Genomic DNA, 20,765 nt, shown 5'->3' on the forward strand with positions numbered 1-20,765 from the left:
ACGATTTATCGCAAGCCTTGACAGTGTGACCGCGTGGCAAAAGCCATAATTGAAAAGACTTGAATTTCTCGAAAACTGTGGGTTTGAATTGCCTGTAATTTATTTAGAAATTAGCTATAGTGATTGCCCTTCGAATGCGATACCGTGCAAGTTGGCACAACCTCTGTGAGAGCTGTATGAATTAATTAAAGTTTGCATATATATTTTGATGGTTGATGTCACGGGTCATACGATTTATCGCAAGCCTTGACAGTGTGACCGCGTGGCAAAAGCCATAATTGAAAAGACTTGAATTTCTCGAAAACTGTGGGTTTGAATTGCCTGTAATTTATTTAGAAATTAGCTATAGTGATTGCCCTTCGAATGCGATACCGTGCAAGTTGGCACAACCTCTGTGAGAGCTGTATAAAGTTATAGAAAGTTAGCGTCGAATGATTGTCATGGCTAAGCTATTTACATTGTGGTTCATGTCTTAGTATCCAATGGTTCCGTTTCTGGATTAAACGGCCTTTTAATAACCTTTTTAACACCCCCAACTGTTAAGCAATTTTCTCAAAATCTGTGGGTTTGATTTTGATAAAACTTTCACAGAACACTCCTTAGATTATCCCCTATCTACCCATATACCGTGCATGTTGGCACAACCTCTAGGAGTGGAGCAGTAAGTAATTTCATTTTTGCCCCCCTTTTTTGTATGGGGAAAATCCGAGGTTGCGTCACTGTTAGGCTATTTTCTCGAAAACTGTGGGTTTGATTTTGATGAAACTTTCAGACAAGGAGCTTGAATTAACCCTCAATAGCTTGGCTTACCGTGCATATTGGCACAACCTCTGTGAGGGGAGCAGTTAACAAAATTGTGGGGACACGATTTTTCAAATGCATTTTTGAAACATTAATAGGCCTCGGATGTGTCCCATACCTACCTAGATCGATAGATCTTTTCTTTCTTAACAATTAAGCATTTTAGATTTTTCGATTTGGTCCCCAAATAGCGAGAAAATTTAAAAATAAAAAGAGCCCCCATGTTCCATATTCCACCGTTCCCGTTTTCGTTGCTAACAGGCCGACGCTAATTTGACGCACATGCCAAAGATTGCATATCTTATTCTTTGGGCCGCGGCTAACGTCGTTCAACGAAATTCACTCGCTAAGTCTGGTATTTTTTCTGGTATTTCGATAGCTCAATTGAGTACCAAGTATTTGTCTGTCGCTCACTCCTATGGTTAGCTCGCGGTTTTCGTCGATGTGAGTACTAGGCTTAATCAAGGCCAAAAATAATATCAGTACTCCACCCGGGAGAGTAATTCTAACTAAATACAATCCACCATTATTTTTTTTTTGGTATTTTTTTCCCTTAAAATTTTACAAAGCCAAAAAAATAATACCAGTACTTAAAAAAAAAAAACAAATTCGGTCCAAGTAATACAATATACATTTACAAAAAAAAAAAATAATATATTTCTTTCACGGGTGATATACAAACTCCTTTAGCATCGTGTCTAAACCGTATTATTGGGTTTAGTTCCGCAAAGTGACAACCTGGTTGGTCCGTGCTCCAATTCCGATTTGTTCCAATCCACGAAATTTTTCTTGTCGACACCTTCTTCCACTGTTCGAGAAGGTTTCCTTTTTTTTTGCCGGAAATACAAGCGAGCATATCTGACCGAAAACAGTCCCATTTTTTTGGTATGTCCCTGTGAAGTGATAACAACAAGTTATCGATTCCAACTGCTTTAATTCCAGGCATCTCCGCAGATCCGCCTACACCCCAACTAAACACTAAATCTTCGTCTCACCGGAAAAGGGTTACCCGTGGAAACAGAATGGCTCTAACAGCTTCCCAAGTTACTCTGAGCAAATTAAGGTCTCGGATCGACTGAGTGATTTTGAATCCTCCAATCTATCGATGTTAAACATTCGCCGCGAAGAAATCGGCGCATTATGGGACCGCATCAAGGCAGAGAACGACGAATGTATCAGGTGCATGGCAGAGTCCGGGGGAAGTGCAGCTGATAGTTTGCCGATTCTCCGAGCTAAATGCAGCTTTTGCTTTTCCGTTTACGAAAGATGTGGTGCTCAGATCGCGGATATGATAGGCCAAGCTCCCCAAGTTCAAGCTGTTCCTACCCAGACCGAGGTTTTCACCATACATTATCTTCGTTGGCTAACCTTTAGGGGATCTGCTTACGCCAAATTATAGAAAGAATCCAAGGCTGACTGCGGTCGAGAAATTGTTTCACCTGAATGCCAAAGCGAGTGGCGATGCGCCCAACATAGTTTCGAACTCACCCCTTACCGACGATGGCTTTCGCTCAGCCTGGGCTAACCTAACTGAGGGTTTCGAAGACAAGCGATTGTTATTAACTAGCCAATTGAAAATACTTTTTAATGTGCAGTCCGTAAATCAGGAATCTGGGTCAGCTATCCGTGAACTTCAAAGCACCATCCAGGGTTGCATCACGGCGTTGGAAATGTCCGGAATACAAACCGAAAATTGGATTTGCCTCTTGGTGTACATGTGCTCTTCCAAATTCCCTAAGCTCACTCCATCCTTGTGGGAACAGTCCCTGCGCAGTCCCTGTCTGCTCCCGTCCATTCACGTACACAGGGATGCTCTACGCCGGGCCTTTTGATATAAAAAAACGCTATTGATTGTCAGATACCCGTTACACAGCTAAAGGGATCAAAGGGAAATGGAGATATGCAGGCAGTAAAGCGAGATTGAAATGCACCACCTAGCAGCGATCTCAATATATGGTTATGTGGGCGGTAGACAGATTTAGGCGTTAGAGTGGAAACTTATACACTTCAGTTAAAATTTGTTATCTAGCATGAAAATTGTGTGCGCCACAGATTTGGGCTGTTTGTGGGCGTTAGAGTGGGCGTGTCAAATTCGCGTAACAAACTGGCGCTTCGTACAAGGCTACGAAATCTAAATCTGAAATCCCAATTCTCTATCTTTTATAGTTTCCGACATATCCGCGTTCCTACTTACGATTTCTTGAAGTTTTTCGGCGGCATTTGGGCGTTAAAGAGGGCGTGGCGAACTTTGTTTTTGGTCAATCGATAGTTATTAATAAGAACAATACATTTCAGTTAAAACAAGGAAGAACGCTATAGTCGAGTACCTCGACTATCAGATACCCGTTACTCAGCTAAAGGGACCAAAGGAAAATGGAGATATGCAAGCAGCAAATGCGCCACCTACCGGCGGTAGACAGATTTAAACGTTGAGGGCGTTAGAGTAGGTGTGGCAAAGTTTAAATCAATCGATAGGTATTGACGAGACCAATACATTTCAGTTAAAATTTTTTATCTAGCACGAAAATTGTGGGCGTCACAGGCTTGGGCGGTTTGTGGGCGTTAGAGTGGGCGTGGCGTATTTGCGTGACAAACATGCGCTGCGCACAAGGCTACGGAATCTAAATCTGAGATCCCAATTCTCTATCTTGGATAGTTTCCGAGATATCCACGTTCATATTAACGATTTTTTGAAGTTTGTGGGCGGTTTGTGGGCGTAAAAGTGGGCGTGGCAAACTTTTTTTTGGGTCAATCGATAGGTATTGATGAGAACAATACATTTCAGCTTAAATTTTTATTCTAGCATCAAAACTGTACTAGCCACAGTTTTGGGCGGTTTGTGGGCGTTAGAGTGGGCGTGGCACTCTACTGAAACAAACTTGCGCTGCGTAAGAAGCTCAGGAATCGGCACGCCAAATCTCAGTAGCCTAGCTTTCATAGTTTCCAAGATCTCAGCGTTCATCCGGACAGACAGACGGACAGACGGACAGACGGACAGACGGACATGGCTAGATCGACTCGGCTAGTGATCCTGATCAAGAATATATATACTTTATGGGGTCGGAAACGCTTCCTTCTGCCTGTTACATACTTTCCGACGAATCTAGTATACCCTTTTACTCTACGAGTAACGGGTATAATTAGTAATCTAGCATCAAAACTGTAGGAGCCACGGTTTTGGGCGGTTTGTTGGCGTCGGAGTGGGGGTGGCACCCTGCCCTTTTACTCCACGAGTAACGGGTATAATTACACCGGAAAAGCTTGTTTCATCACAAAGGGTATGGGTTTGTTTTTCGTCTGCTGTTCTACGAAGACCATGCATCTAGAGCCTACATCCGATTTAACGACTGAGAAATTTCTTGCCGCCTTCGCTCGGTTCGTATCCAAAAGAGGGTGCCCTCGCCAAGTTCAGTCCGACTATGGAAGAACTTCGTCGGCGCTGCCACCTTGCTTTCCCGAGTCTTCCTGAAAGCCGTTAAGAAGTCTGTAACTGATACGTATAGTCACCAGTAGCTAAACTGGTAATAGAAGAAAGTGTCAAGCCCACAGCTACGCGAAAGTATACATTTGATGACCTTTCGACCCTTCTAGCTAAAATCGAGGCTTGTCTCAACTCCAGACCGCTATCTCCCATGTCAGAGGATCCTACCGATCTGACACCAGGTCACTTTCTGGTCGGCGGACCTCTTCTGTCCATAGTGGAACCCGAAGAAAACGGAGAATCGAAATCTATTATAAACCAGTGGCAACACTTAAAGGCTCTCTATCATCAATTCCGTGCTCGACGGAAGGGTGAGTACTTTAAAGAGCTTCACAAGCGCAACAATAGGAAATTTCCCACAGAAAATCTGCGCGTCGGCGACATGGTCGTCGTCAAGGACAACAATCTGCCCTCAAATGAGTGGCGACTCGGTAGAATAGACTCCGTTTTTCCGGGAGCCGATGGCAACGTCCGTGTAGTCGACATTCGTACGGCACGCGCCATTATCAAACGTCCAGTGACCAAAAGTGGTTCTCCTTCCAGGAGAACCTTTCAAAACTTCCTAGTAAAGAATCGTTTCTCAGCAGCGTTCGCGCCAGCAAGATTCGCAAAGTCGCCAGACGCTTGCCCCTCTACCGCGTTCATCATCCTCGACACCAGCACCGTCGCTCGTGGCACTTCTCCAGCATCACAGCGTCAACCTCCTCCCGGCTGCGTTGGTGATCGTCCAGACCGCGGAGGAGACATTCGTGCACCCCGACGAGCTCCATCGATGCATCCTTGGCCTCCGTTTTTCTCTTGCTGACGACCAACGTGGGAGCTGAAGGGAAATGCACGGCAACAACTCGGTCCAAGGTAGACGAAGCGATCAAACTGGAGGTGATCCTCAAGATCGAGCCGAACGTGCGGATCCGTACTCCGGTACAAGCGCTTAGTGGGAGGGTAGTCGAGAAGTTTCGGGACTTACCGCTGGCGGATGAGCGATTCCATCGGCCAGCACCAATCTTCCTGATCCTTGGCGCTGACGTCTACTCCAAGGTCATTCAGCCAGGCTTCCACATAATCGACGAGAGACTGCCAGTAGCCCAAAAGACGGTGTTGGGGTGGATCCCCTCCGGCGCTTGTACGCAATCTTAAGGCGGAGACGACTGGACGGGTCACTCTCTCCTTTTTTGCAACGCGAGCGTTTGCAAGGGGGATGACTGCCCAGGCCCTTTGCCCAGCAAATCGGTACCGCTCTCCCGCTCTTTTCACATCACTCCGACGTAAAGTCTTCACTGCGCACTGGAGCGCATAGCTTACGTAGGCTTAAGTTAGATATGGTTCTGGCACCCAATCAATAAAACCGCTGTCGCTCCCCCAACCTTTTTTATATCGAAGTTCTGCGCGTGTGCATTTTATTTAATTTGGGTATTTCGAGCTCGCGCCTACGGGTGTTTCTCCCCTTCAGCCGGCCCCAGCAGCAGTCCGCTGCAACAGCATCGAAGCCAGCCACAGCACCCCGTTGCCACAGCAAGCCATCGACGCCGCACTTCTTCAGCGACGACGTACGCACTCCGCACCGCTCTACATATATCTTCATATTCCATCTGCTTCTCTTACCATGAGGAGTGCTTACTTTAAATTCAAAAAATTAAAATCCATTATTAAAAAAAAAAAAGAAACGACATTTTCCAAACCGTCTCCTATATGCTACCTGAGTATGATGGTGAACGTAAAAAATGTTCATTTCCTTTCCCACCCGCAAGCAAAGTATGATCGACCTCTTCAGGCCAATCTCGATTGAATTGCAACATTTTGATTATTATTTGGTTATATCTTTTTAAAGACTGATCCGATTTCAATAATTTTTGGCATGTAGATGGGTATTGATTATTAGTATTAGTCGATTGTGGGCGTTAGAGTGGGCGTGGCAAAATTTTGCGCTGCGCAGAAAGCCCAAGCGTCTGCATCCCAAGTCCCAACATTCTAGCTCTTACAGTTTCCGAGATCTCAGCGTTCATACGGACAGACGGACATGACTAGATCGACTACTAGTACTACAGTCGATTTCAATATATGGTAATGTGGCCGGCAGACAGATTAAAGAGTTATGGACGTTTGTTGGCGTTAGAATGGGTGTGGCAAACTTTCTTTTAGCTCAACCGATAGGTATTGAAACCAAAATATTTTTGTTCTAGCACTAAAACTGTAGGAGCCACAGTTTTGGGCGGTTTGTTGAAAGTGGTAGAGTGGACTCGCACATTAGCGTAACAAACTCGAGCTGCGTACGAAGTTAAGGAATCTAAGTCAGAAGCTTAAACTATCTAGCTTTTATAGTTTCCGTGATCGCAGCGTTCGCACGGAATGTCCAACGTCCGCTTTATGCCAATATGCCTTGATGCCTATGCAGCTTGCAACTCATATTTAATCAATATAAATAAACATTTTATATGCTTAAATATTTAATATTGCAAAATTGTAGCTAACAACTATCCTCTCATATTTTGTCTCCCTAACGTTACATTTGAGTTCCGAATCGCTTTCCAAATTTTAAAATCGGCTAATACAGTTGTACTGTCCCTGAGTTGATAGCTTCATTTGAAAAACTTGGACTTAGCTTAGCTGTTAGGCAAGCAGATAATGCTTTTAATGGTTATTGTCATAAAGGAGGAAAGTCGGGCTTTTATTATCGTCTTATTTATAAAAAAGTAGTTATACCCGTTACTTGTAAAGTAAAAGGGTATACTAGATAATGTAGGTTCTTGGGCTTCCTGCGCAGCGCAACACATTTTTTAATACTTTGTAAAACTTTGCTTATATCAATACCCATCTACTTGCCAAAAATTATTGAAATCGGTCTTGTCATTAAAATGTTATAGCCAAACAATAATCCAAACCACATGCAGCAAATCTGCTGTTCTCAGTAATACGCCACCAAGCGCTATAGGCTAGTTGGTCAACGATTTTCGTGATTTATGTTTTAATGGTGTCTCAACCGGAGTGGAAAACGTGCTTCGATAAATGTTCGCATATTCATTACTAGGCCAGAGATATATATAGCAACGTATGAACATATAACGCAGAACACGCTTGTACTGGTTGTATGTGTGAATACTTTGGCAGAAATTTATTGTTTCAAGTTAAAACCCTTCAATTCCAAAAATAAAGTTTCACTGGTGAATCACCTAGTGAATCCCGTGGGACATGTCCTCTTCCACAAGTGAAGAACAAGTGACACTCCATATAAACAATTGTATGGGATGTGCGCTTCTTCGAAAGTGAAAATTCAAATGAAAATTTTTCGAAGTCCCACGGGATTTGACTTGTTCCTTATACTCATTTGTTGTATGGCCTGTCACGTGCCGATGACATGTCCCACGTGAAATCACTTGTGAAATTCAGAATAGTTCCAATGAGTTTTCACTTATTAAATCACTTTCAAGTGACACGTCACAAGTGAAATCACTTGTGAAATTCAGAATTTTTCCCATGAGTTTTCACTTATGAAATAATAGAAATTAAAATACATACATTTTGTAAGGACCTTTTTCATGAGCTGGGATAAAACTCAGTCCGGCCAGGGTCCTCTACAGTTAAATTTGTAGAAAAGTATTGGGACGAAACTGGACGGGGAGTTGCCGCGGGGATTTGTGGGGAAAGGAGGCCAGGGTATCCGCGTTGCACCGAGTAAGCAGCTCTAGCGCAACACGGCACCCGAAAGGTATAGTGGAGGGCGGGGCTGCTCCCGGCGAAAATACTAACGAAACGAGTGGCGTAGCCGATCCCTGAGAAAATACCAACAAAACTGGACGGCGTGGCCGTTCCCCCTGGATGTGCGACTCACAAGCTACTGGGGTAGGGGGTAGGGATCCGAGGGGAGGATGGCCGGAGGCGACCCTTCCCTGTGCTCCCTGTGGTCGATCGAGTGGTCGTTTGCACTGAGTAAGCTTCTCTGGCTCAACACGATTCCCGACCTGCACAGATCACTACACGTGGCTCGCGACTACCTAAACCGTATTTGGGGCGGGGTTCCCAGGAGAGGGTGGCCGGAGGCGACCCTTCCCTGTGCTCCCTGTGGTCGATCGAGTGGTCGTTTGCACTGAGTAAGCAGCTCTGGCGCAACACGATTCCCGACCGGCACAAATCACTGCACGTGGCTCGCGCCTACCTAAACCGTAATTGGGGCGGGGTTCCCGGGAGAGGGTGGCCAGAGGCGATCCTTTCCTGTGCTCCTTGTGGGCGATCGGGTGGTCGTTTGCACTGAGTAAGCAGCTCTGGCGCAACACGATTCCCGACCGGCACAAATCACTGCACGTGGCTCGCGCCTACCTAAACCGTAATTGGGGCGGGGTTCCCGGGAGAGGGTGGCCAGAGGCGATCCTTTCCTATGCTCCTTGTGGGCGATCGGGTGGTCGTTTGCACTGAGTAAGCAGCTCTGGCGCAACACGATTCCCGACCGTCACAAATCACTGCACGTGGGTTCCCGAAAAATGCACAAGTTCTCACGGACACATACTTCTTCATTCTCTCTTGTCTTTATTATTCGCTAGTACTACTACTACTACCCCTACTCGCACTCAGTCTGATCGCTATTGTCTGTCCCACTTACTCCTTGGATCCGGCGTGCCGACGCTCGTGCCGCTGTACCATTCCGGGTTGAAGTCCGCTCCTAGGTCTGATCGCCTTGGCTGCCATTCGGGAATGAGCCCGAGCTTCCGCCCTTGCGGCCGCATGTAAGCCCGGTTTGCCGGGTTTCTTCGTTTCCCAACACAGTTTCTTATCGAACCTCCCGCCTATCGCTATCGGCACTATCAGCTGTTGGCCCTCGGTTGACCAACACTGGGTGGTTTTCCAGCCCTGGTGCGCGCAATATTTAAATCGGATAAGCGTAGCTTCTAGTTTGAACTTAAATAAATTGCCTTCGTGGCGTAACGACTTATATTATAATTATATTATATATTATAACTTATAAATAAATGGCCTTCGTGGCGTAATCTCCAATTGTATGCCTTCGTGGCGGAAAGAATAGAAGTGGCGAAATGTGGAGGGTGTGTTTCACGCATCCTCACAATTTTTAATTACATTTAAATTAATTTTAATTAGATCGTATTATTCATATTTTCAATTAAGGGACAATTATTGTTAGTATTTCTGATTTTTTGTTTTGTTAGTTTGTTTTTCACGTTCGTCATCGCCTTTCTGAAACATGTGTCCGGGTTCTCGAAGTCCTTGGCCAACGCTCCTGAAAAAATGTATGGGCTTTTGATTAAAAAATGCGTAGTTTATTTGTATTTATCTTTTAGAGCTGTGTACAAACCATTTGCGGCATTTTTTTTGGCACAAAACATTTTATCCTCCACTTTCGGCTAACGGAACCCATTGAAAACCTTCAAAACTTACGTACTTTAAACTAAGATCAATACACAATACTTAAACTTAATTTAGCACTTACCTGTCTTTATTATATTCATTTAAAGAAACGATTAAATTAAATCTGCTGCGCACAATTAAAATGAATGGACAGCCGAAGCAGGAACAACAAAAGCTTTTCCAGTAGTCGATCCACCGCAATCGTTAACCCAACACCTTCCAACGAACTCAAGCCTATTCACAACGAAAGGGCGCGCTCTCTCTCTCCGTCTATGTCAGCGACGGTGCAAAGCGGGGTAAGAGATAAATGCGGACTTATCAACTGCGGCTAGCGCAGCACCGACAGATGCTTCAATTAAAAAGCAAGGTTCGACCATACAGACTGGAATAGATCGCTACATAAATATTAAAAGAAAACAAGTGAGAACGCTATTTTTTATCTAGCATGAAAATTGTGGGCGCCAAAGGCTTGGGCGATTTGTGGGCGTTATAGTGGGCGTGGCATATTCGCGTGACAAAATTGCGCTGCGTACAAGCCTACGGAATCTAAATCTGAGATCCCAATTCACTATCTTTGATAGTTCCGTGATATCCACGTTCTTACTTACGATTTTTCGAAGTTTGTGGGCGGTTTGTGGGCTTTAAATTGGGCGTGGCAAACTTTTTTTTGGGTCAATCGATAGGTATTGATAATAACAATACATTTTAGCTAAAATTTTTATTCTAGCATCAAAACTGTAGGTACCACAGTTTTGGGTGGTTTGTGGGCGTTAGAGTGGGCGTGGCAGTTTGCTGAAACAAACTTGCGCTGCGCAGGAATCTCAGGAATCTGCATGCCTAATCCCAGTATTGTAGCTCTTATAGTTTCCGAGATCTCAGCGTTCATACGGACAGACGGACAGACTGTTACATACTTTCCGACGAATACAGTATACCCTTTTACTCTACGAGTAACGGGTATAACTAAGTCCACAGGACACGAAAATGGGTAACACGTCCGACGAAATCCCTTCTGCAGTCTTGGATACGGGCAAAAAGAAAGCGAGGCCGCCTCCGCTTTATATTCCCCTTGACTAAAGGAGACATACATGAAACAAAGGTCCAATTCAAAAGCGAAGAAAGCTTTAGAAAATTGACGGAGCTCCTGGACGCCAAGAAAAAGAACTACTATACCTACCAGCTAAAAAGTAGTAAAGGTCAACAAGTTGTCATAAAAGGAATCGAACCAGACGTAAGCACTGCTGAAGTCGAAAAGGCACTAAAAGATAAAGGTTTTAACGTAAAAACCGTTTCAAATCTAGGTAACCGAAACAAACAACCGCAACCTGTCTTTAAAGTGGATTTGGTACCTGACTCTAAGGCGCTCAAGAAAAACGAATTCCATCCCATCTACAATCTCTAGTTTCTATTGCATCGCAGAATCACGGTTGAAGAGCCGCATAAACGCAATGGCCCAGTTTAGTGCGCAAATTGCCAGGAATACGGGCACACCAAATCTTACTGCACACTCCGCTCTGTATGCGTCGCTTGCGGAGGGTTGCATACCTCTGCTAAGTGTGAATTAAAAAATAAGCCAAATAGCAAAAAGTTTAGTAACTGCGGAGGAGACCACACAGCAAACTACAGAGGCTGTCCAGTAAACAAGGAGTTAAAAAATCGGATCAACCAAAGAGTGTCAACAGCACGATCTTACCACACACCATTGATACCCTCCAAATCCACACCTGAAGTTTTATTTTCGTCTGCTGCCCGATCTTCACTCGGCAGTTCCACTATAAATAAAAACGTAAGTTTTTCAAGCGTTATAAAATCGGGTCATGCGAGCACTGCGTACAATGTCCAATCACCACCTACAGTCTCTTACCAACCTGCAGAGCAGGTTTTGATTCAGGTGCTCCACAACACCTTATAAAAATATTCAATGGCTCCCCTGCGCATTGCACTGTGGAATGCCAACGGCGATTCACGGCCCAAACTAAATCAAATCGACGAAATGTTACTTGTAGAAACCTTACCAACAAATACAATTTCCAAATCCGAGGGTATATGTTTTACAATACCAATCAACCTGATGGAAAGGCCCATGGAGGCACTGCAATCCTGATTAAAAGCCGCATCAAGCACCACTTCCACAACACGTTTGCTACTAACTACCTGCAAGCCACTTCTATCAATATACTCGCCTGTACTCCTTAGACTAAACCAACAGCCAGTTAGTAATGACAGCCCCGTCATGTTAACCTCTAACAGAACAAACTGGCTCAAATTCAAAAAATGCGTTAGTTCTTACATAGAACTTACACCACAGCTATCCGGCGAATACGACATCAACAGAACCGTAAGCATGCTAGAGTCAGTTTTGGCTTCAGCGGCTTGAATCGCAACACCACGAAGGCAAAACATAACTGTTGGAGTTTGCATGTTCAAATATACAAAAGTCACATGGATAATTGTGCAATTCATGTTTGCATGAATGTATGTGTACGAGAGGTAGACGCACATTCCGATGTCTTGGTTCCTAGGAAACCGCTTAAGGAAACGGGACCATCGTGCTTCTTCTTCCTATCTTCTCGTTGTTCTTTTTCTCTCTTGATATTCTCGTTCACTTCGATTCTGGCGTTGAGAGCGTGCGGTTCACACAATCTAAGTTTGCATTATTATTTGTTCATTGGGAGGTTGTCTGTTTAATACTTAATTGTATTATATCTATTCTTTAACAAAACCATAGGTTATGGGCCCAGACACAATTACAGTGAATAAATAATAGTGCTTTAATTGTTACAATTTGAAAGTGCATAAAAGTGAACTAATTATATGCGAATATGCGCATCTACATACATATGTAAGTGCATATATGTACAGCTGTGTTCATTGAAATAGCAGTGCATACGACCAGCACGTGTAAAATGGAAAAACACTAATATAAACACAACATTGAGACAAAACTTAGATACAACAGTTTTAATTATTCATTTTCAAATAATTTAGCTGTTTTTTCCTGTCGGGTACTTTAATATTTTAGCAAATATGGATAATAACAAAAACTAAGGACTGAATTATGGTGTTCATTGAAATAGCAGTCTTAAAAGAAAAATATGATAAAATTCAATATGGCTCATAAATAACTTAATCCTACTAAATATCGATTTGATTACGACCTAATATTTTGTTGTACAGCCTTTATTGGCTATTACAGGCTAACACCTACGTGGCATGGAGTCCACCAAGTCCTCGCAACTTTTGCGGGAAATCTGACCCCATCCCTCCTGCACAACTTGCCAAAGCTGCGGCTTAGAAGTCGCGGATTTCTTGGCAACATAACGCTTATGTCCCCCGATAAGTTATCAATCGGATTTAAATCCGGGGACTGTGCTGGACACGGCATTACGAAAAATTTGTTTTTGACTGAACCACTCCTTGGCCAATTTGCTGGTGTGTTTAGGATCATTGTCCTGCTAAAATGTCCATATTAAGGACATTTCATCATTAGTATATGACAGAATGACGTTTCTCAGTATATTTACGTAATCATGTTGGTTCATGATCCATCGATCTAACCTACGGGGCCCACACCGCTGTATGAGAAACATGCCCATACCATGATTTTAAGGCCACCTGCCTAAAGGTCTTGAGCGTAAGGTTTGGGTGGTACTCGGTGTTTGGTGGTCGACGAAAATACTATTTTGAACCGGTTCCACCAAAAAACACCAGCTAAGACTCATCTGTCCAAAGGATAAATCGACCTTTTGAAAGTGGCTAGTTCAAGTGGCATTTGGCAAACTTCAACCTATCATTGGGGTGTCTTTTACCAAGTAATGGCTCCTTTCGTGCACTTCTAGCATTCAAATTTTCATCTTACAGACCTCGGAGAATAGTGCCATCACAGATTCCCAAGCTCAGATCCGCTTTTATAGTCCTACAGGATGCAAAAGGATAAGCTTTGCTGAAGCGCACGTTGCGTACGTCCTCTACAGTTGTGGTTTTCCGTATCGCATAACGTTTTTCGGGCTTCGGTTCACAATTTATGTCATTGTAAACCATATTGGCTAGACATTTTAAGGGACACTGAATATATTGATACGATTTGCCCTCCTTTCTAAGCTCAATCATTTTTTCCTTTTTCCCTTGAAGCAATGAGGTCCTCTACCCACTAAAGCTAATTTTTTTCAATAGTTATAGTGTATTGTGGTTCAATTCATAATAATGGTCTTTATTAAACCCAATTCTCACCAAATAACAAACATTTTCGGGACTTTTCCTGGAAGAAAATCAAAAACTGCTATTTTAGTGAACAGCCAAAATGTTGTGCTCATGTGCAAAAATAAGATAATAACCCACAAACAGACCATATCTAATGGGGGTTTTTTCTTGTTTTGTATATCTATGATCCATTCTACCAAAAAAAATGTACTAGCGATTAACTAACCAAAAGGACTATGTTAGTATACCGTTATATAGTTTCGCTTCTGTCGCACTGCTATTTTAATGAACACAGCTGTACATACGTGCGGAGTGGTCCATGAAAAATAAAAAGCAATTCCTGAACAATAAAGAGGATTAAATTGGTTTTGTGCATAACGCTGCGACAAATTCGTGGCAAAACATTTTTCTATTTCCAAGATGAAGCGCATACATATCACCAATTCGCCGTGATCTTTCTAGAACACACTTTCGAATTCGCCGAGAAATCTTTCCTGAACACACACATACAAACGCTTCGACAAATTTGCCGCAAATTTCCACGTTGCGACGGGACAGTGTTGCCAGACAGTGCTGCTGCTGAAAGACATTGTTGCTGGACAGTGTTGAGCGACGTTAATGCTGTTGAAATTTGCTGGCCGCTGTTGCTGAATATTCCTGTGAAAAGTTGTTGTTGTGGAAATTATTCCTGTGAAGGGTTGCTGTTTGGTGTTGCTGAGGAGGTAGTTGTTGCGGTGCTGTTTTTGATAGAGAACCATGCAAAGGATAAAGGGAAAAGAAATATCAAACCGTTTGACGGTGAAAAATATTCAATATGGAAGTTCAGAGTGAGAGCGCTGTTAGAAGAGCACGATCTTTTGAGAGTCACAGATGAAACTCATGCAGAAGTGACTGATGAGATAAAAAAGGCTGAACGAAATGCAAAAAGTTTAATAATTGAATATTTAAGTGATGCGTTCTTATCTTACGCTAACAGTGAAAGCACTGCTAAGCAGATTTTTGCAAACTTAGATGCAATTTATGAGAGAAGAAGCTTGGCATCGCAACTATTGTATCTCTGCGAAAGAAACTTTTTTTTTAAATTAAAAGGTGACACTTCACTCCTTAATCATTTTAATTTCTTCGATGATCTCATTACTGAACTTATCGCGTCAGGAGCAAAGTTAGATGATATGGATAAAATTTCCCATTTACTCCTAACTCTTCCACCCAGTTATGATGAAGTTATAACCGCAATAGAGACTCTATCTGAAAGTAATTTAACGTTAGCTTGATTGTTTCCTTTTGAAAAGGCAGCCGAATCAGAACTTTAGTGAAAATAAAAGAAAAGATGGGCAGGCTCAGATGGCAACAGCAGCGACAGCCCAAGCAGAGCGTAGTTTTGCCTTCATGTTGAGAAATGCAACTTCCAATTCAAAGTCAAGCGAGGCAGAGTTTATCCTAGACTCAGGAGCATCGGATTACCTTATAAATGACACAGCATTGTTCTCCGAGTATGAGCGTTTGCAATCAAATGTGGCCATCGAGATTGCCAAACGCGGAGAGTTTATATACGCTACAGCCAAAGGAGTGGTCAATCTTAACAGCTGCGGAAACAAAATCACCTTGCAAAACGTTTTGTATTGTAAGGATATTCCACACAACCTACTATCGGTGAAGAAGATGCAGGATGCAGGCATGACCATCGAATTTAACCCTGAAGGTGTAAAAGTATCTAAAAATTGTAAATTGGTCTTTAATGGAATATGTGAGTACAATGTACCTATTATAAAATTTCAATTGAACAGTAAAATATTTACGTCCAAAATTTCTAATAGTGCTGAGTATCGTTTATGGCATGAAAGATTAGGCCACATAGGAAAATTTTTAGAAATAAAACGAAATAGTCTTTTTGAAGATACTAATATATTAAACCATATTGATTTAAACCATGAATTATGCGAGGCTTGTATAAATGCCAAGCAAGCTAGATTAAAGTTTCAAAAATTTAAAAATAAAGAAAATATTACACGACCATTGTTTGTTGTTCATTCCGATGTCTGTGGTCCAATAACACCCTCTACCATTGATAATAAGAACTACTATGTAGTTTTTATTGATCAGTATACAAATTACTGTGTGACCTATTTAATAACTTATAAGTCGGATGTGTTATTTTGTTTTCAAAGACTTCGTAGCGAAGAGCGAGGCTCACTTCAATTTAAAAATTGTGAATTTATACATCGATAATGGTAGGGAATATCTTTCTAACGAAATGCGTGATTTCTGTGCCGAAAAAGGCATCAGCTATCATTTAACGGTTCCTCATACTCCACCATTGAATGGTGTATCAGAACGGATGATTCGAACAATCACTGAAAAGGCTCGATCTGTGATCAGTTGTGCTAAGCTCAATAAGCATTTTTGGGGTGAGGCTGTTTTAACAGCAACCTATTTAATTAACAGATCCCCAAGTAGAGCATTGCAAAAGATTAATACAACACTATTTGAGATGTGGCATAACAAAAAGCCAACGTTGAAATATCTTAAAATGTTTGGTTCGACGGTATATGCTTTGAATAAAATACGAAAAAGAAAGTTTGACGAAAAGTCAATTAATGCTATACTTGTTGGATATGAACCAAATGGTTATAAGTTGTGGTCTGAGGAATCGAGGAAATTTATGACAGCAAGAGATGTTGTGGTGGATGAAATAAACATGTTAAAATCAAGAGTTTTACATGGGGAAGATTCTGAGGTTCAAAGTAATACTGTTGAACAAAATAATGAATCTTTAAGTAAAGGAAATGAAGAGTTGGTTTTTCCTTTGATAGAAAATAATGAATCTGTTGATTCTGAGTTAAGTGAAAAACTCAATGAAAATTCCACATGTCTAGAGAATGCCGATCCAGTTGTTGAAGCTGGTGATAAATTAAAAGAAAATAAAAGTGAAGAAGAAATCAGACGCAGTGAAAGAATTAAAAGTAGACCCAAATTATCATATCGATTTTTAGAAAGATGTCTCATGAATACTCAAATATGCTTAAATGATATTCCTAATACCTTTGATGAAATTAAGTTTCGTGAGGACAGATCTTTCTGGGAGAAAGCTATACAAGATGAACTTAATTCTCATTTTCAAAATAATACTTGGTCCCTAGTGCATAAGCCAGAAAATAAAAACATAGTTGATTGCAGATGGGTATTTAGTATAAAACAAGATGAATTTGGGAACTTAGTAAAGTACAAAGCAAGACTTGTAGCGCGTTGGCTTCACTCAAGAATATATGACTGATTACGATGAGACATTTGCACCAGTTGCACGAATTTCCAGTTTTAGATTTTTGTTGGCACTTTCAGATCAATACGATTTAATGGTTCATCATGTGGACGTAAAAACTGCCTTTTTAAACAGAACTCTAAGTATGAAATCTACATGAGCGTTCCAAAAGGCCTGAATCACTCTTATGAGAATAAAGTATGTAAACTTAATAAAGCTATATATGGTCTTAAGCAAGCTGCTAGATGTTGGTTCGAAGTTTTTGAAAGTGTGTTGAAGGATGTTGGATTTAAAAACTTAGGAGTTGATCGGTGTATTTATATTTTGGATAAGGGAGATATTTCAAGAAATATATATTTCTTGTTATATGTGGACGATGTAGTAATTGCTACAAACAAATCTGATACAATGTCCAATTTTAAATCTTACCTTCATGACAAGTTTCAAATGACCGATTTACGTGAAATTAGACACTTTATTGGCATAAAAATTGATAGAACTAATGGAGAGATTTGTCTTAGTCAGTCAGCATATATTAAAAATGTATTGAGAAAATTTAATATGGAGAGTGTAATTCAGTTAGTACTCCCCTCCCAAGTAAGTTAGACTATACAGCTCTGCAATCAGAAGAATTATGTGATGCACCGTGTATAAATTTAATTGGTTGTGTGATGTACATAATGTTATGTACACGGCCCGACTTAAGTACTTCAATAAGTATTCTAAGCAGATATACAAACAACAACAATAAGGAACTATGGCAATGCCTTAAGAGAGTTCTTAGGTATCTGAAGGAAACTGTTAATATCAAGCTTAGATTCAAGAAGGTAGCTAATTTTAATAATATTCTTACAGGCTATGTAGATTCCGATTGGGCTGGAAATGAAACTGACAGAAGAAGTACCACTGGGTATCTTTTTAAAATGTTTGAAAATTGTTTGGTTTCATGGAGTACCATGAAGCAAAAGTCGGTTGCTGCTTCATCTACTGAAGCAGAATACATGGCCTTGTTTGAAGGTGTAAGAGAAGCTCTTTGGTTAAAATCGCTTATAAATGAGATTAATCTAGAATTAAGTGGTCCTATTGATATTTTTGAAGACAACCAAGTTTGTACAAGTATTGCAAATAATCCTACTTGCCATAAGAGAACAAAGCACATATGAGTGATTCTTTGTGAAACGTATCGAGATTTTCTTTATGGTCTCAAAACGGTTTCATATTTTTATCACGATATTATACCATTTATACAGGATTCTAAAAATATTAAAAAAAATTATCCATTTGACAGAAGCAAAGATATGGCGATGTCTTTTTATACCCGTTACTCGTAGAGTAAAAGGGTATACTAGATTCGTCGGAAAGTATGTAACAGGCAAAAGGAAGCGTTTCCGACCCCATAAAGTATATATATTCTTGATCAGGATCACTAGCCGAGTCGATCTAGCCATGTCCGTCTGTCCGTCTGTCCGTCTGTCCGTCTGTCCGTCTGTCTGTCCGTCCGGATGAACGCTGAGATCTTGGAAACTATGAGAGCTAGGCTATTGAGATTTGGCGTGCAGATTCCTGAGCTTCTTACGCAGCGCAAGTTTGTTTCAGTAGAGTGCCACGCCCACTCTAACGCCCACAAACCGCCCAAAACTGTGGCACTTACATTTTTGATGCTAGAATAAAAATTTTAACTGAAATGTATTGTTCTCATCAGTACCTATCGATTGACCTAAAAAAAAGTTTGCCACGCCCACTTCAACGCCCACAAACCGCCCACAAACTTCAAAAAATCGTAAATATGAACGTGGATATCTCGGAAACTATCAAAGATAGAGAATCGGGATCTCAGATTTAGATTCTGTAGCTTTGTACGCAGAGCAATTTTGTCACGCGAATATGCCACGCCCACTATAACGCCCACAAACCGCCCAAACCTGTGGCGTCCACAATTGTTATGCTAGATGAAAAATTTTAACTGAAATGTATTGATCTCGTCAATACCTATCGATTGATCCAAAAACAAATTTGCCACGCCCACTCTAACGCCCAGAACGCTTAAATCTGTCTACCGCCGGTAGGTGGCGTATTTAAATCTCGCTTTGCTGCTTGCATATCTCCATTTCCCTTTGGTCCCTTAAGCTGAGTAACGGGTATCTGATAGTCGAGGTACTCGACTATAGCGTTCTTCCTTGTTTTTGTTAAGATTGTGTATAACTTTAAATTACATGGTGTAGAAAATAAAAAAAAAATCTCCTTAATTATTATTTTTTCCAACCTTTCAGATAAAAATAACTCCCATAACAGTTCCCAAGCAACTTATAGGCCAAACTTAAAAAAAAAATATTCAATCGCGGTTTTCTGCAAATCGGCAATTTTAATTTTTATAAAAAATTAGTATAATGTTCTAAACATAATCCTTGTTGAACCCTACAAATTTTGACGTGGGACCTCCATGGGTTTCTCCAGAATTAATAAAAGCGGTTTATATTAAATCAAAATCAAAGCAGTCTTTTCTTGTTATTATTTTTAAATTATGATGTAACGAACTGTTTTCGACCGTTCTACGCTCTACTTAAACGACGCGACTAACCCAGAGATATTGTTTTATATTTATGTTGCATAGCAGCCCGTGACCCATGAAAATGCAAGATACCCGATTGGGACAAATCGGTAAACTTTATTGTTTGTCTTGGGCTGGTAGAATTAATTTTTTTATTGGATAAAAAAATAAATGAATATAAAAACAAGGAAGAACGCTATAGTCGAGTACCTCGACTATCAGATACCCGTTACTCAGCTTAAGGGACCAAAGGGAAATGGAGATATGCAAGCAGCAAAGCGAGATTTAAATACGCCACCTACCGGCGGTAGACAGATTTAAGCGTTCTGGGCGTTAGAGTGGGCGTGGCAAATTTGTTTTTGGATCAATCGATAGGTATTGACGAGATCAATACATTTCAGTTAAAATTTTTCATCTAGCATAACAATTGTGGACGCCACAGGTTTGGGCGGTTTGTGGGCGTTATAGTGGGCGTGGCATATTCGCGTGACAAAATTGCTCTGCGTACAAAGCTACAGAATCTAAATCTGAGATCCCGATTCTCTATCTTTGATAGTTTCCGAGATATCCACGTTCATATTTACGATTTTTTGAAGTTTGTGGGCGGTTTGTGGGCGTTAAAGTGGGCGTGGCAAACTTTTTTTTAGGTCAATCGATAGGTACTGATGAGAACAATACATTTCAGTTAAAATTTTTATTCTAGCATCAAAAATGTAAGTGCCACAGTTTTGGGCGGTTTGTGGGCGTTAGAGTGGGCGTGGCACTCTACTGAAACAAACTTGCGCTGCGTAAGAAGCTCAGGAATCTGCACGCCAAATCTCAATAGCCTAGCTCTCATAGTTTCCAAGATCTCAGCGTTCATCCGGACGGACAGACAGACGGACAGACGGACAGACGGACAGACGGACATGGCTAGATCGACTCGGCTAGTGATCCTGATCAAGAATATATATACTTTATGGGGTCGGAAACGCTTCCTTTTGCCTGTTACATACTTTCCGACGAATCTAGTATACCCTTTTACTCTACGAGTAACGGGTATAATAAAATAAAATGAGAAAGTGTGCTTCCATTTAAGTAGAGCGTAGAACGGTCGAAAACAGTTCGTTACATCATAATTTAAA

At 41.4% G+C, this 20,765-nt stretch overlaps 1 protein-coding gene across 3 annotated transcripts; it reads left to right on the forward strand.

The window, feature by feature from the left end:
- The first annotated feature begins 3,895 nt into the window (after positions 1 to 3,895).
- Positions 3,896 to 5,634, forward strand: LOC119561839. 3 transcript variants are annotated; one of them, XM_037875320.1, is made up of 3 exons: positions 3,896 to 4,322; positions 4,393 to 4,593; positions 4,645 to 5,634. In XM_037875320.1, exons 2-3 carry the CDS (start codon positions 4,434 to 4,436, stop codon positions 5,085 to 5,087), a joined length of 603 nt encoding a protein of 200 aa, XP_037731248.1. In that variant the 5' UTR covers positions 3,896 to 4,322; positions 4,393 to 4,433; the 3' UTR covers positions 5,088 to 5,634. The 3 variants fall into 3 exon arrangements, with proteins under 3 accessions (XP_037731248.1, XP_037731249.1, XP_037731247.1); XM_037875321.1 differs by having other exon boundaries at positions 4,870 to 5,634; XM_037875319.1 differs by having other exon boundaries at positions 4,393 to 5,634.
- Positions 5,635 to 20,765: the final 15,131 nt, after the last annotated feature.

The sequence above is a fragment of the Drosophila subpulchrella genome, unplaced genomic scaffold (genome assembly GCF_014743375.2).
Source record: "Drosophila subpulchrella strain 33 F10 #4 breed RU33 unplaced genomic scaffold, RU_Dsub_v1.1 Primary Assembly Seq377, whole genome shotgun sequence".
NCBI classification, from domain to species: Eukaryota; Metazoa; Arthropoda; class Insecta; order Diptera; family Drosophilidae; genus Drosophila; species Drosophila subpulchrella.

What these genes read in the sequence shown, in the direction of transcription:
- LOC119561839 (XM_037875319.1), top strand. Translation starts at nt 4,434, where the DNA reads ATGTCAGAGGATCCTACCGATCTGACACCAGGTCACTTTCTGGTCGGC.